Source organism: Pristiophorus japonicus, chromosome 24 (genome assembly GCF_044704955.1).
Source record: "Pristiophorus japonicus isolate sPriJap1 chromosome 24, sPriJap1.hap1, whole genome shotgun sequence".
NCBI classification, from domain to species: domain Eukaryota; kingdom Metazoa; phylum Chordata; class Chondrichthyes; family Pristiophoridae; genus Pristiophorus; species Pristiophorus japonicus.
The window spans coordinates 27,597,736-27,615,353 of record NC_092000.1 but is presented as its reverse complement, the minus strand read 5'-3'; the positions used below and the strand labels follow the sequence as shown (position 1 = coordinate 27,615,353).

Here is a 17,618-nt window from a genome sequence, read left to right as displayed (position 1 = left end):
CCTGTACGGCTCAGAGACGTGGACCATATACATCAGACACCTCAAAGTGCTAGAGAAATACCACCAGCACTGCCTCCGCAAGATCCTGCAAATCCATTGGGAGGCTAGACGCACTGAAGTCAGTGTTCTCGCTCAGGCCAGCATCGAAGCCTCCTTCAAGACGCTCTTTAAAATATACCTCTTTGACCAAGCTTTTGGTCACCTGCCCTAATTTCTACTTATACGAATCAGTGACAAATTCTTATCTCAAGCACCTTGGGACATTTCACTACTGTACAGGCGCTATATAAATACAAGTGGTTGTTACAGTCTGACCGTCCACCTCTCTGACCCAGCCAGAATCAGATTAAAGTTCCAGCTTCAGAGCTCCCAGCTCAGAGACATGGAGAACGATCGCGGACTGTTAACTGGTGGCGTTGTCCAGATTCTGACAAGTTGGAATTCCCATGGAGAGACGGCGAGGAGGACTGGTGCAGAAATCAGGCCAGAGCAGGGAGGTGGTATTAAAGGGACATTGGGTGCTGGGCAGGGGGGGGGGGACTTTCAAAAGAAATGGCAAACACAAGAAATCTTAATTATGTCTACCTTGTTATTAACTATAGCAAATAGTTCCTCATTGTTTGGGCGGAGTAGAGGGAACTTCAGGAGTGGCCAAACCTTTGGCCTTCGTGGGGCAGCTGTGTGAATACCATGGAGCCAAGACGATGTAGCTGTGACAAATTGCCTTTGACAGCTACCCATCATCATCATCATCATCATAGGCAGTCCCTCGGAATCGAGGAAGACTTGCTTCCACTCTTGAAGTGAGTTTTTAGGTGGCTGAACAGTCTAATACGAGAATCAGACTCGGTCACAGGTGGGACAGATAGTCGTTGAGGGAAGGGGTGGGTGGGACAGGTTTGCTGCATGCTCCTTCCGCTGCCTGCACTGGATTTCTGCACGCTCTCGCCGATGAGACTCCACTTAGGGCGGTCTTTGGCCGGGGACTCCCAGGTGTCAGTGGGGATGTTGCATTTTATCAGGGAGGCTTTGAGGGTCCGCTGCCCACATTTGGCTTGGTTACCGTGAAGGAGCTCCGTGTAGAGCACTTGCTTTGGGAGTCTGGGGCTGTTGGCCTGGACGAGGACGCTGATGTTGGTGCGTCTGTCCTCCCAGGGGATTTGTAGGATCTTGCAGAGACATCGTTGGTGGTATTTCTCCAGCGACTGGAGGTGTCTACTGTACATGGTCCATGTCTGAGCCATTCAGGAGGGCGGGTATTACTACGGCGCGACCCTGGACAACATGGACCACTTCCCGTATCTCAGGAGCCTCCCATCATCAAGAGAAGGCATCGACAACGAGATCCAACACTGTCTCCAGTGCAGCCTTCGGCCGCCTGAGGAAGTGTGTTTGAAGACAGGTACCATGCTGCTGGTCATTGCCATAAGCGGTCTGAGCACCTTGTGTTCAGGAGTACGCCCACGCTACCCAATATGCAATAGCGCGATAGTCGTCATCATCATAGGCAGTCCCTCGAACGAGGAGGACTTACTTCCACACCAAAAGAGATGAGTTCACAGGAGTTTCAATGAAGGACCCGATGTTCCAGTCCTGAACTCCAATTGAGGGGGTGGAAGATGCCTGTGCGTGGATTTTTTTAACGTATGGTGACCGTTGCACACCAGCCACCACACGGGCTCGACAGAGCTCGGCCTTGGTCCAGTGGCAAGGGTTAACCAGGACGACTGGAGACCTGCTCTGCTGCATGGACCTAGTGGGCACACATATCGCAGTGTGGGCTGGGCCTCTGCTCTTCTGGGCTCCGTACTCTCATTCACCGCATCTCCGCCACAATCTCTCACCGCCCTCTGCCCCCTTGCAATCTGAACTAGATACTGCATTTTTCCCCACATGCCCTACTCCAATGCTTTTGAAAGTAGACCGTTAAAACACTTGTTAAGACGAGGCCAGGTATGAATCGTAACTGCTTCACTTCAGAGCAAGTGACGATATTTGACAATACCTCCCAAACCCGTGACCTCTACCACCTAGAAGGTCAAGGGCAGCAGGCGCATGAGAACACCAACACCTCCACGTTCCCCTCCAAGTCACACACCATCCTGACTTGGAAATATATCGGCCGTTCCTTCATCGTCGCTGGGTCAAAACCTGAAACTCCCTCCCTAACAGCACCATGGGAGCACCTTCACCACACGGACTGCAGCGGTTTAAGGCGGCGGCTCACCACCACCTTCTCAAGGGGCAATTAGGGATGGGCAATAAATGCTGGGCCTTGTCAGCGACGCCCACATCCCATGAATGAATAAAAGAAATTATAATCGGATTCATTTACATAGAATGTACAGCACAGAAACAGGCCCTTTGGCCCAACTGGTCTGTGCCGGTGTTTATGCTGCATACCAGCCTCCTCCCACCCGACTACATCACACCCCATCAGTATGACCTTCTATTCCTTTCTTCCTCACGTGTTTATCTTGCTTCCCCTTAAATACCTCTACGCTATTCGTCTCTGACATCATCGATGCTGAGGGGTTGTTTTCCCTGGCTGGAGTGTCCAGGACCAGGGGTCACAGTCTCAGGATAAGGGGTCGGCCATTTAAGGCTGAGATGAGGAGGGTGGTGAATCCTTGGAATTCTCTGCCCCAGAGGGCTGTGGAGACTCAGTCTCTGAATATATTGAAGGCAGAAATCGATAGATTTTGGAGTCTAGGGGAATCAAAGAATGTGGAGATCGGCGGGAAAGTGGAGTTGAGGTCTATGATCAGCCATGATCTTACTGAATGGCGGAGCAGGCTCGAGGGGCCGAATGGCCTACTCCTGCTCCTATTTCTTATGTTCTTGTGTCTCCACTACACCTTGTGGTATTCGTACATTCTTTGGGTAGGGAGGTTTCTCCGGAATTGCCCACCAGATCTCGGCTGTTCCGATTCTGGGTCAATCCACCAATGAGGCCACACCGGCGACAAAAGTTCTCTCAGGGCAAATGGGCGAGTGAGAAATGGAAGCGCAGAGAGAGGATGGCGTTCCACGGGCTGAGCTCAAGGCCGACACGGGGCACGTGCGCCGTGGATTGGATAGCCCGAGCTGGTAGTGTTCGACTTCTAACACTGGGCCAGAAACTATCCCACGCCCCAAGTACTCACGCGTTGCAGCATGAACCCTCGGATCAGCGACCTCATGCACAGGCCAAAGGACAGCATACACAGCATAATGACCCCGATGTCAAAGATCAGTCGCCCAGCGTCATTGTCAGCTGCGTTGGGGGGGGGGGGGGGGGGGGAAGGGAAGAGAAAAGAGAGAAGCCAAAAAAAGTTTCAAGTGAGTAAAACTACTGTGGGATCTTGACACTACAGGAGTGAGCGCGAGCACGCAGCTTTTCAGTATGCCTACAATTCCAAGTTTCGGGCCTAGTGTCAGCTGTGGCTCAGTGGGCAGCACACTTGCCTCTGAGTCAGAAGGTTGTGGGTTCAAGTCCCACTCCAAGGACTTGGGCACATAAATCTAGGCTGTCTCTCCCAGTGCAGTGCTGAGGGAGCGCTACACTGTCGGAGGTGCCGCCTTTCGGATGAGACGTTAAACCGAGGCCGCTCTCTCAGGTGGACGTAAAAGATCCCATGGCACTATTTCAAAGAAGAGCAGGGGAGTTATCCCCGGTGTCCTGGGCCAATATTTATCCCTCAATCAACATAACACAAAAACAGTTTATCCGGTCATTATCACATTGTTGTTTGTGGGAGCTTGCTGTGCGTAAATTGGCTGCTGCATTTCCCACATTACAACAGTGACCACACTCCAAAAATACTTCACTGGCTGTAAAGCACTTTGAGACATGCAGTGGCCGTGAAAGGCGCTATATAAATGCAAGTCTTTCTTTCTATTAAGGTTCGTGTATGTATTATTTAGTGTTGCCACTTGAACTGTTTACAAATAATAAAACACCCAAGTACAGCTATCCTTCCAAACTTAGCATAAAGTCAAACAGTACGGGAGGACATCGTTCAGCCCATGGTGTCTATGCTGGCTCTTTGAATATCCTATCCAATTAGTCCCACTCTCCTGAAATGTTCCCCTTCACGTTTGTTTGGGGCCGTGCAGCACTTTCAAAAGTCCGCGCATGTGCGTTTTTTTCCAATTTAGAATCCTCGGCTGCACAGGACCCCTGGAGCATTGTTTGGCCACGCAGTCTAAATGGAACATTACTCTCCTACCCGTTCCTCATAGCCTTGAAATTTTTTTCCTTTTCAATTATTTATCCTGTGTCAATCCCAAACGAATCCCACAGCCCCACTCTCTCCCCATAGCCCTGTATCTATCCCCAAACTAATCCCACTGCCCCGCTCTCTCCCATAGCCCTGTATCTATCCCCAAACGAATCCCACTGCCCTGCTCTCCCCATAGACCACATCAGACAGAGATTACCCATTTAGAGTAAGCAGAATTTTGTTTACAGCGATGTCTATGAGGTATCCTCACCATATCCAAAAACACTGGGATCAGCACACTGGTTAATAATCACATCGTTATCCAAACTGATCTTTATCCGGCCGCTGTGCGCTTTATTATCAAACAGGATCTGTAATGGAATTGAAATCATTCGTCACAATTCCCTCTTCTCTCACTCCCACACACCGCCCCCACCCCTCCCTCCCTCCACCCACCCCTCCCTCCACCCACCCCCACCCCTCCATCACTCCGCCCGCCCCTACCCCTCCCTCACTCCGCCCGCCCCCACCCCTCCCTCACTCCGCCCGCCCCCACCCCTCCCTCACTCCGCCCGCCCCCACCCCTCCCTCCCTCACTCCGCCCGCCCCCACCCCTCCCTCACTCCGCCCGCCCCCACCCCTCCATCACTCCGCCCGCCCCCACCCCTCCATCACTCCGCCCGCCCCCACCCCTCCATCACTCCGCCCGCCCCCACCCCTCCCTCACTCCGCCCGCCCCCACCCCTCCCTCCCTCCCTCACTCCGCCCGCCCCCACCCCTCCCTCACTCCGCCCCTACCCCCTCCCGATTGTCCTGGCTATCTACTGGGGTTATGGGTCCCGGCTGCCCAGAGCTGCTATTCTTCCTTATCCAAGAGCCCAAACAGTGAGCAGCAGTGGGCTATTCACCCATAGTGCTGCTGGGGAGCGAGTTCCTGGATTTGACCCTGCGTCCATGAAGCAACGGTGATATAGATTTAAAGTAGTTGGTAGAAGGATTAGAGGGGAGACGAGGAAACATTTCTTCCCCCAGAGGGTGGTGGGGTCTGGAACTCACTGCCTGAAAGGGTGGTAGAGGCAGGAACCCTCACCACATTTAAAGGTACTTGGATGTGCACTTAAAGTGCCATAACCTACAGGGTTACAGACCAAGAGCTGGAAGGTAGGATTAGACTGGATAGCCTCTTTTTTGACCGGCACGGACACAATGGGCCAAATGGCCTCCTTATGTCCCATAATTCTCTATGATTCTATGATATATTGCCAAGTCGGGATGGTGTGTGACTTGGAGGGGAACGTGAAGCCTGTGTCCTTCTGGCTCTGGTGCAAATCACGGGTTTGGGAGATGGTGAAGAAGCCTTGGCGAGTTGCCGCAATGCAGCCACGGTGTGCCGGTAGTGGAGGGGGGTATTTAGGCTTCGTGAATGTTAAGTCTTTTGCTGCATTACTGGTTCAAGATTAATTCCTGCATCATCGCCCTGACAAGTTGACAGCTGAACAGGCTCATTTCACGCGATAACACGCAAGAGAGCGTAACATTACCCGCTTGGAGAGAGGAACAGGTTACACTTGAGGATCGCACTTACTAGAATCTGAAATGTGTAACAATCCGGGATTTCATGGTTGATGATTGTCTGGATGTTTATGGCCTTCAGTTTAAACTTTATGAAGACATTTATAAGCCTGAGGACACAATGAGAATAGGTTTTAACAGGATGGCTGAGGGCGTCTTCCCTTCCCTCCCCCACCTGCCACAGCCCAGTGACTGACCGAGAGAGAAAGCCCCAAATTCAATCTATGGTCTGTGCCGTCAGCCGATCTGTCAAGGCAGGAGCTGAGTCTCAAACTTTCCTCGGTGCCAGTGGGTTAGGGAGTGCACTGCTGAACACGCGCAGAGGCCGAGGGCGGTCAGGATTGGGCTTGGCGATGATGCCCCACACAGCGCAATAGTCTTCCGACACTTATGGTCAAGGGTCACACACGAAGAGAGCAACAGTGGACTGCACCTGAAGCAGATTCGATAGTAACCTTCAAAAAGGAATTGGATAAACACTTAGAAAAGAAACATTTGCAGGGCTATGGGGAAAGAGCGGGGGGGGGCGGGGAGAGTGGGACGCATTGGATAGCTCGATCAAAGAGCCAACACAGGCACGATGGGCTGAATGGCCCCCTTTTGTGCTGCAAGTTTATGATTCTAACTGGCAGCAAGCGAATTGCAAGAGGTGGGATAGTGAGATGACTTGCAGCAAAATAAAACCCAACCATTAACTCCACACCACTTCTCTCCCTCCACTCTGAGACACGGACTCACACTGGGTTGTGGTTTCACGCGTGGTGGCCACACTCAGGTTTCTCAGGAGTGAACACAGACAAGCCATTCAACCGTGAGGGGCACCGTATCCCACGATTCCAGTGGGCACAGGATGTAAGGAGCAGACATCATGGACGATTAACCCCTTCCTTGCTCAGGAGCTCCGGGCTAATTTTATCACCAGTGTGTGCGTGCACTCAGTTCGGGGAGCTCAGTACAGACCAGGATTGTATCTGGGACTTGTGCTCTAGAGTAGCCATAATAGATGGTGTTATTTATTCAAGGAGTTCAGTAACCAGTGACAGCAGTAACATGGATACCCAAACTCAGGTACACTATAACCTCAGACACAAGACACACCCAAGCATATCACTTCACCAAACCCTCCCTGCAATTCATTCTGTATGACGTACAAACCTTAGCTTCTTTAGTAAAGTATAATTATCACCACACTCGGATTATTTCACCATCACAAGTGGTTCGATTCACCTACGGAAACATAACTGGGCAAAGTACAAAAGGGATTTGCTATTTTAATCCACGTTGAATCCGTCACTGATATCAACAGGAGCTGCTCTCCCTTTGTTGGAAAATGTGACTCAGGACTCAAGTCTGGGAACAGCTGAAGGGAGAGAGTTGCAGACCGGCGACCAGACGGAGTGGACTGTCGCATCAGAACAGTTTCACACGGCCAAACAGTCAAGAGTCAAACCAGCGAAGGCTTTTGGGAAACCTGTAGACGTTGCACACTCCTGCGCAAGTGTAAGTCCACCACACCGGGCTTGTTTCCAGGTTCCACGCGAGTCCGGCTTCAGTCCAGTGTTAAGCTGGGGTCTGGTTCACACACCCTAGAGTGCGTCGCCAAACATCAGGTCAACCCACCCTTCAAACAGAGAGATCTAAACTTTTCATCAGCATATCTAAAACTGGTTGGATTGGGCCAGGACCTCCACCGTTCAAGATTCCAGACCCACTAAAACAATATGGAGTGTCGCTGGCCAACTCAATATACCTGTACCATTTCATTTAAACAGCTACTTCTCCATTCTCTCCTGACTCTCACTGGGGTACAGTCCCCTCCACCCCCGAAGGTGCTGACTCTCACTAGGATACAGTCCCCGCCTCCAGAAAGCACTGACTCTCACTGGGGTACGGGTCCCTCCCTCTCCTAATGGTGCTGACTCTCACTAGGATACAGTCTCCTCCTCCAGAAAGCACTGACTCTCACTGGGGTACGGGTCCCTCCCTCTCCTAATGGTGCTGACTCTCACTGGGATACAGTCTCCTCCTCCAGAGAGCACTGACTCTCACTGGGGTACGGGTCCCTCCCTCTCCTAATGGTGCTGACTCTCACTAGGGTACAGTCCCCTCCATCCCTGAAGGTGCTGACTCTCTCTGGGGTACAGTCCCCTCCGCCCGAGAGCACTGACTCTTACTGGGGTTTGGCCACACAGCTTTATCTCGCACTATTGCCATTCTTCAAGATAACCCAACACAGAATGTGTCAGTGGCCATACCCGCCCTGTCCTCATTCAACACCAGTTGTCCCAGCTAACAGCGCGCAGCAGGGACTGAAGCAGGTGTTATCCTGTTTGTTCCACACATGGCAGTGCTTATCTCCCGAGTCACTGAGGGAACTACCAGCTGCCTCAGCAGCATGGCCAGCAAAACCACATCTTGGGTTAAACCAAGAACAAGGGTCCATTCTCACCCCACCAGCCTGATCCCAATGTGCTCCTGAACCGCAGTGTACGCAGGGCCGCCCAGGGTACCTCATGACCTCGAGGGCTGCAGTCCCGACTGGCACTGCCTCAACAGCCACCCTCAGGAACGCTCCAACACGCTGGGCCCCCAAGTTACAAATGTGCCTCCCAGGCATTGGCTAAGCGGAGGCCAGAGCAGAGGGAAGCATGAAAACTATAACTATAGGGATGGCCAGCGTTTGCAATAGCTCCCAGCTGGGAGGATGCAGACGGACACCAGTGAGAGGTCTGCCAAAAGCCAGTGGGTGCAAGGGAAGCAGCTTGCAAATGGCCTCCAGTGCACATTGTGACGTTGGTAGAGCCTCGGAGATGATTGTCGGTGTATTTATTGATACAGTATGCACACACAGGTACAACGTCTGAAATCCGGAATCCTCGGGACCTAGTCCATTCCAGTTTTTGTTTTTTTCCGGATTTCAGACAGGAAAATCAATAGTCTGAAATCCGTAATCCTCAACCTAATCCGTGCCGGGTTTTGAGCAGTGAGGTCCAAAATCCGGCAAAACCCAAAATCCAGCACGGATTTGGTCAAGGATTCCAGATTTCAGACTGGATTTCCTTGTTTGAAATCCGGAATCATCGACTGAAACGGTGCCGGATTTGGAGTTTTGCGGACAATAATTCCGGATGACTCCGTCGGCTATACGCAAAATGTCTGGTTTTCGGACAATTCCGGTTTTTGGAGTTCCGGATTTGGTACGTTGCGCCTGTATATCCAAAACTAGGAGCCATAGTTGTAGTATAGAGCCAGACACAAGACTCCCAAAGCAAGCGCTCTACTCGGAACTCCTACTCGGCAAACGAGCCAAAGGTGGGCAGAGGAAACGTTACAAGGACACCCTCAAAGCCTCCCTGATAAAGTGCGACATCCCCACCGACACCTGGGAGTCCCTGGCCAAAGACCGCCCTAAGTGGAGGAAGTGCATCCGAGAAGGCACTGAGCACCTCGAGTCTCGTCACCGAGAGCATGCAGAAATCAAGCGCAGGCAGCGGGAAAGAGCGTGCGGCAAATCAGACTCCCCACTTCCCTCGAGGACTATCTGTCCCACCTGTGACAGAGACTGTGGTTCTCATATTGGACTGTACAGCCACCTAAGAACTCATGTTAAGAGTGAAAGCAAGTCTTCCTCGATTCCGAGGGACTGTCTATGATGATGGAGCTCCATCTAGTGGACTACTGTGGCAATGCAACTGCTGCTGTAAATACAATAAAAGTCACCTGATCTATTGGAGCCACCTTGTGTATGTGTGAGATTTAGTGATGTAGTAAAGAATATATCACAATAGTCATTAATAAATCTATTAAAGAATTCAGGAAAAACCTTTATAGCCAGAGAGTGGTGAGAATGAGGAACTCGCTACCACAGGGAGTAGTCGCGGCTAATAGCGGAGATGAATTTAACGGTGGTGACACAGGTACGAGAGAGAAAGATTTGAAGGGATGCCAGATACGGTTGGATGAAGCGGGCTGGGCCGAATGGCCTGTACATTCTATGTAATTCTATGAAATGTCTGGTGACCAGCATCCCTGCACCCTGGCGATAATCACCATGTCATGCACTACACACATTTAACTGGAGGGAGGGGTAACCACTTTAACACCTACTGCACGCAGAAATACGTGTCAGTGATTATACTCCGAGTGAGCAATTAGTCCTAATCACATTTACCCGACTCCTCTTTATCCACTAATTCAATATAATTTAGAACCTTGTCACAAGTTCTGCGTGAAGAGATCTCCCCTGCCCTCCGTTCGAAATCTGGTACGGTCTCATTCTAGACAGTCTGCTTACCCTGTCCCGTCCTTTCACGATTAACATAAGAAATAGGAGCAGGCCATACGGCCCCTCGAGCCTGCTCTGCCATTCAATATCATGGCTGATCTGATCTTGGGCTCAGCTCCACTTTCCTGCCCGCTCCCTATCAGCCTTCACTCCCTTATCGTTCAAAAATCTGTCTACCTCCGCCTTAAATATATTCAATGACCCAGCCTCCACAGCTCTCTGGAGCAGAGAATTCCACAGATTCACAATCCTCAGGAGAGAAGAAATTCCTCCTCATTTCCGTTTTAAATAGCCAACCCCTTATTCTGAAACTATGCCCCCTAGTTCTAGATTCCCCCACGAGGGGAAACACTATTTTATCACACAGTAATCTGAGTTGTTCCAACGGCCAAAGCACAAGGTTTTTAAACTTCTTACTCCTTTTTATATTTCCTCATTCTAGACAGCATCGTAACTCTGCATTGTACCCCCGAAAGCCTCAATATCCTTCCTGTCGTGCACGGAGTGCTCTTAAGTTTTATACAGCCTTATCGCTAGCTCTTGGGTCTGACCGATGGAGTTACACAATCAGGCTAGCAACCGCATGCAGCCAATGAAGCTGGGCTCAACAAAATAATCTCAAATCTTATTTTAAAATGAGGATGACTTTACTTGTAGAATTTCAGTGTGAAGTTCCTGTACGTCTGCATCTCCCTGGGGTAGGCATGTACGCTGGGGCTCACACTCACGCACTCTGCAAGAAAAGGAGTCGAATTACCTACCCAATCACAGTAACACGTCGAGCCCCTTGCATTGCCATTCAACAACAAATTGTATTTAGATAGCACCTTTCACATAGTAAAACGTCCCCAGGAGCGATTATCAAACACAATTTGGCACCGAACCACATAAGGAGATATTAGGGCAGGTGACCAAAAGCTTGGTCAAAGGGGTAGGTTTTAAGGAGCTTTTTAAAGGAGGAGAGATAGGGTGGCGGAGAGGTTTAGGGAGGGAATTCCAGAGCTCAGGGCTCAGGCAGCTGAAGGCACAGCCACCAATGGTGGAGCGATTGAAACCGGGGATGCTCAAGAGGCTGGAATTGGAGAAGTGCAGAGACCTTGGAGGCAACGATCGTTCGAGGAGAGTGGTAGCTGACCAACAGCTACAGCTCCCAGCACACCCCACTGCCCCTCGCTCCGTGTTTTCAGTCACAAGATCGGATGAGGCAATGGTGGGCGTGCACAATCGATTAGCTGAAAGGAGTGGCTAGTGTCTTGGGTACAGATGGGAATCCTTCCCTCCAGCATGGAGGAGTACTTTATGGTTGGACCCTTCAGATTTGGATGAAGGATCCCACCCAATGCCTTCCTCCTGCCAGTGGAGATCTCCAATAGCTGTGGTTTCTAGTATCTGTATTTTATTACTGAGAGTCAGTGTGCGACAGTGACATTTTACTCCCAACCCACCAACTCCCTCCTTTCTCCCACTAGACATTTAAATCCCGCCCAAACCCACTTTCTCCCCATCACCTGCCTGCACCCCCCCTCCCCCCGCCCACCCTCCAACAATTGACGCGCTGTGGATTGGGTGTGCCTTTGACCTGTGCGTTCTGGAGGAGGTGCAATGATGCACACCATCGGATCCGTGCCACGGCACAGGAAGTGACATCAGTTAGCGAGCCTGTGGACCAAGGCCCGACTCCAACCAATCGCATCGCTGGATGTAGAGCCTCATCCAAAACTCGGCTGCCCGTGTCCTAACTCGCACCAAGTCCCGCTCACCCATCACCCCCTGTGCTCGCTGACCTACATTGTTTCCTGGTCCGGCAACATCTCAATTTTAAAATTCTGATTCTTGTGTTCAAATCCCTCCATGCCCTCACCCCTCCATATCTCTGGAACCTCCTCCAGCCCGAGAAACTCCCACACACTGGAGATCTTTGCACCCTCCAATTCCGGCCTCTTGCGCAGTTCCAATTTATCATCCCACCATTGGCGGCCATGCCTTCAGCTGCCTCTGCTCAAAGTTCTGGAATTCCCTCCCTAAACCTCTCCGCCTCTCTCTCCTCCTTAAAATGTATCTCTTTGACCAAGCTTTGATCTGCAATATCTCCTTATGTGGCTCGGTATCACATTTCTGTTTGATAACGCTTCCGTGAAGCGCCCTGGGACATTTTACCAAGTTATATACAAAATGGATTTTTGCAGTTCGTTTTAAAATCAAAGTCAAGTTTGATGTGGTTAGTGTGTCTACCACTAGGATATTGTGCTTTCGCCGATAGTGTGGGGCCCGGTGCAAGTTCCACTGACAGAGAAATTAAACTCCCGTGGTCGGAGATAGTTTAATATAAATCACAGCATAACAGGTGATCCTGTCCAGGATGGAGAACGAGAGCCCGTTCCCCAGGGCGCTCCACTCCTCCCCTGAAGATGGCGATTCTCGCTGGGGCACCGGGTTCCACAGGTCAATCACCCTCCGGTGCCTAGCCCCCCCCCTAGTGGGAGCCCGGTGTGTTGCTTGCTGCTGATTGGCACCGTTCCTATGGCAGCACGGCAACGTGGGCCCACACATCCTAACGGCTCGCCACCTAATTCCACATGTGAAGGAAGGGGTCACTCAGGAAAGATACGTGGGGACATCGTGGCCCACGCAGCACGAGCCTTGCGTTGGGGGGGGGGGGGGGGGGGGGGGGAAGGTGAACAAAAGTAGGAGCTAAACGGGACCAGGCATATCAACACCATGACAACAAGAGGTCAGAGGCTGGGTACCCTGGGGCTCACCTCCTGACCTTTCAAAGCCATGCCATCATCTACAGGGCTTAAGTCAGGAGTGTGATGGAATACCCACCACTCATCTAGAAAGGTGAACTGCAACAGCACTCAAGAAGCTCGCACCATCCCGGCCTTGTGACCGGTGCCCCTGGACTCCATATCCACCCCTCCTCCCACCGGCACACTGTGACTACAGTGTGTACCATCTACAAGATGCACTGCAGCAACTCGCCAAGGCTTCTTAGGCAGCACCTCCCAAACCCGTGACCTCTACCGCCTAGAAGGACAAGGGCAGCAGGCGCATGGGAACACCACCATCTCCAAGTCACACACCATCTGAACTTGGACAGATAGCCCTTCCTTCATCGTCACTGGGTCAAAGAACTGGAACTGCCCAATGGCAAGTGGGTCAAAGTACCTTCACCGGAGGGAGAAGGCCCACCACCTGCTCATGGCCACAGGGTGGGGAAGTGGACAATAGTGACAGCCTTGCCAGAATCAGCCACATCTCAAAAACAAACCTTAAAAAGTACGGATGGTGGGAGGGTGGGGAAGAGAAACTCAGATGATCCATGGGTGGTCTACGCAAAGACAGTGGGTTTGGGCTGAGAAAATGTGATGAGCTGGTTTCATGAGCCATGGTCCGCCCGAGTCGCTCACCTGTTATCACCTCTGGGTTGATGTTGAAGGTGTCATTCGCCGGGTTGATGCTGCCTTTCTTATAAAAGCGCTGACAGAGCTGCAGAGCTGTCCGATTCTCATCCCCTTCAAACACGTAGGCGTACTGGCCCAGAGTCATATTTTGCAGAGCAAGGTACTGAGAAAGGAACACAAGGCATCTCACTCGAGCCATACTGTAGTTACTATAGGTCCACGCAGATATAGAACACAATAGGAGGAGTAGGCCATTTGGCCCCTCGAGCCTGCTCCGCCATTTAATAAGATCATGGCTGATCTGATCATGGGCTCAGCTCCACTTCCCTGCCCGCTCCCCATAACCCTTTACTCTCATCGCTCAAAAATCTGTCTATCTCCACCTTAAATATATTCAATGATCCAGCTCCACAGCATTCTCGGCAGAGAATTCCATAGATTTACAACCCTCAGAAGAATTCCTCCTCATCTCTGTTTTAAATGGGCGGCTTCTTATCCTATGAGTGAAAACAGCTTCTCTGCATCCTCCTTGTCGAGCCCCCTCATTATCTTATATGTTTCTATAAGATCACCTCTCATTCTTCTGAACTCCAATATGTATAGGCCCAACCTTTCTTCGTAAGTCAACCCCATCATCTCCGCAATCAACCTCGTGAACACAGGATGAAGCCACTGAACTTTCAGCACAATCAGGCAATTTGATAAACGTGGTCAAGTAATGGGACACACACAATTTAAAATGAAACTAAGCCATCAGTAAGGTGGGAAGCACGCAAGGGTAGAAGAGTTCAGAATGTTACCTAGGAAGGGCACGGTAAATAAAAGAGAAGGAACCAGGGGAGAGAAGGAACCAGAAAAAGAAAGAAAGAAAGAAAGAGAAAGAAAGAGAGAAAGAAAAGAGAAAAGGAAAAGAAAAGAAAAAGACTTGCATTTATATAGCACCTTTTACAACCAGACGTCCCAAAGTGCTTTACAGCCAATGAAGTACTTTTGGAGTGTAGTCACTGTTGTAATGTGGGAAACTCAGCAGCCAATTTGCGCACAGCAAGCTCCCACAAACAGCAATGTGATAATGACCAGATCATCTGTTTTTGCAGTTTGATGTTGGTTGAGGGATGAATATTGGCCAGAACACCGGGAATAACTACCCTGCTCTTCTTCGAAGTAGTGCTGTGGGATCTTTTACATCCACCTGAGAGCAGACGTGGCCTCGGTTTAACGTTTCATCCAAAAGACAGCCCCTCCGACAGTGCAGCGCTCCCTCAGCACTGCACTGGGAGTGTCAGCCTGGATAATATGCTCAAGTCCCTACAGTGGGACTTGAACCCACATCCTTCTGAGTCGGAAGCGAGTGTGCTGCCCACTGAGCCACAGCTGACAGTGTGTCTGGGAGAAGATACAGGAGACAAGGACAGAGCGTGATCTGGGGGAGGAGACTATCCTGCTGTTAGGATTTTACCCCTTTCTCCTACGCTCTCCTGATGGTGTTGGCTCTCCCTTCACTGTTCGAGTTGCACCACTCCTCACCCCTCTGTCTGCCAACCAACAGGGCCCCAACCTCCTGTGCATCGCCCCCAATCCCATCGCCTCCCCATTGACGGCCACTCTTTCAACTGCCGAGGCTCAAGCTCTGGACTTCTCTCCCTAACCTCTCCCCGTTGACCGAGCTTTCGGCCACCTCTTCCAATATCTTGCTTTGGCTCGATGCCCATTTATATCCTTTCAGGTACTTTTTCTCCCCCAACATTAAAGGCAAGGTGTAGCAGACACTAATCGCCTGAAAAATAATTCACATGAAGAACAGTTCTTTGGGATCAAGGCTGGATCCGTGCACCCTTAGACAGGTCAGCACTTTCGGGAGGCACGGGACATCAACATTACCCAAAAACTGGGTGGTAATCCTCTGGGCCGGTGAGTTACTTTCGAAGTGAGACAAAAAAAAAATGACAGCCTGTTTGTGCAAAGTAAGATCCCAGAGGCAGCAAAAGCGATGACTGATTAGTTAACCTGATTTAGTGCTGCTGTTTGGAGGAATGCTAGCCAGGACACTGGAGAACTTGCTGCTCGTCTCTGAACAGGCAGGTTGACAGCACCTCCAATAATGCAGAGTTCCTCCCTACTATACTCCAGCATCCGCCGACAGAATGTGCTCAAGTCCCGGAGTGGGATTTGAACCCTCAAACCTTGTGACTCATGCCCAAGTGCTACAAGCTGAAGAGGAACGCTCAAGAAGAAAGCTGACAATTTTGCTTATATTTAAATAAAAGTGGGGCTCGGGGACTTTGGCCACATTCACTCCCTGGTCTGTGGTGACTTAGCTAACCTCATACGGTCTCCAACTATTGGCTGAACACCAGAGTTGGGGAGGGGGAAAGTGTCCAGGGTTCCTGCTCTGGGTCGCTGAGTCCGGAAGGTTGTAAAGTGCTCAGGACTTAACATTGAGTTCAACAATTTCAGATCGTAACCATTGCCCCCATTTTTTGTGACAGCTGGTGGATTCTGCCATTCCCATTAACACCCTATCTGGACACATCTTTTGCTTTTTTTAAACTTGTCCCATTACCATCTTATTTTGCAGCGCACCATCATTCCTTTTGTCAGTCAGTCTTTCCCGCCTTCCACCGCATCATAGACCTCCTCTCCTTTTGCCGTTTCCTCCCCTCACCCTTTTCCTGCCTCTGCACTTGCGTAAAACCGGTTACATCTTTAACCCGTTCCAGTTCCGATGAAAGGTCATTTGCCCTGAAACGTTAACTGTTTCTCTCTCCACAGATGCTGCCTGGCCAGATGATTAGCAGACTAGCTGGTTATGAAAAGTGCCTTGTATAACTAACGCTACTCACCTGAAATGTTGTGCTCCGTAATATCAGCCGTGGCAGTGGGTAGCACTCTTACCCAAGTCGGAAGGTTGTGGGTTCAAGTCCCACTCCAGATACTGGCGCACAAAATCCAAGCCGACACTCCAGCACAGTGCTGAGGGAGGTGCCACCTTTCAGATGAGATGTTAAACCGAGGTCCCATCTTCTCTCAGGCGTTCTCCCCAGCGTCCTGGCCAATATCTATCCCCCAAACAACATCACTAAAAACAGCTGTGGTCATTGCTGTGTGTGGGAGCTTGCTATGTACAGATTAGCTGCTGCGTTTCCTACATTACAACAGTGACCATACTTCAAAAGTACTTCATTGTCTGTGAAGTGCTTTAGGATGTTCTGAGGTTGTGAAAGACGCTATATAAATGCAAGTTTTTCTTTCAACATGGTGGAATCCTACGTTGTATCTGTAGGACCGAAGCCCATATTACCCGTATACCTTGCTTTTGGCGCAGTCTGAGATAACACATGCTGGGTTAAAAGTTCAAAAAGCTTTTCTGGTCAACATGGATTGTAAATGGACCAGTGCTTTTCCCAACTTGAGTGTCTCCCAATTGGATGCCAGTTTCACTGTGCTGTTTCCAAAATAGGTCTTCAACTGGCTTCAGAAAAGGACCTTCTTGGGTGTAAGGGGAGGCCAGAAATACAGGAATATTTCCGGCCAAGTGTTTAGGATACTCACTTTCCTTCACCTCAATGTAGATTCAATGAATCTATATAAATATACATACACAGTAGCCTATATAACAATAAACTGACATACAATGTGAGATATACATATACAGGTTGAACTTCCCTTATCCGGGACCTGGCCTGTTGTGGATAAGGGATTTTTCCAGACGAGGGGTGGTCTCGTTAAATTGGATGGTACAGGTACTGAGCAAGGGGATATCGGGGCTGGCTAGCTGGGGGTGCGGCAGAGAGATCGTGGGTGAGGGGGGCGGTGGATCGCGGGGTCAGGCCAGCGATTGTGGGAGTCTGCAGCGAGAAAGGACTTCAATTTGTTCATGTCAGAGTTCTGCGCAGGCGCCACCCAGTGGCTGGGAATGGTGCCGGACGAGGGGTGGTTCTGGATAGGGAGGTACAACCTGTACAAATATAACACACATACTGTGGTATCTATATATACAGTGTGAATATACACACAACACATTGACAGCATCTTGTTTGTGTACATATACCACTGTTATATATACACATACACACATACTGTGGGATATAGAAGTGTGTTTATTAATCTTGTATTAATGGATGTGTTGACAAGGTAATATTAATGTGCCGT

At 50.3% G+C, this 17,618-nt stretch overlaps 1 protein-coding gene across 1 annotated transcript in view; it reads right to left on the bottom strand.

Moving 5' to 3' along the window:
* Positions 1-17,618, bottom strand: part of mcoln1a (mucolipin TRP cation channel 1a) — a 64,634-nt gene that overhangs the window by 22,532 nt on the left and 24,484 nt on the right. The window contains exons 4-8 of the mRNA XM_070867078.1: positions 13,473-13,629; positions 10,714-10,795; positions 5,791-5,887; positions 4,477-4,576; positions 3,147-3,256 (exon numbers count right to left, since the gene is read on the bottom strand). Of these exons, the coding sequence (XP_070723179.1) occupies positions 3,147-3,256; positions 4,477-4,576; positions 5,791-5,887; positions 10,714-10,795; positions 13,473-13,629 (546 nt within the window). The remainder of the gene's footprint in view (positions 1-3,146; positions 3,257-4,476; positions 4,577-5,790; positions 5,888-10,713; positions 10,796-13,472; positions 13,630-17,618) is intronic.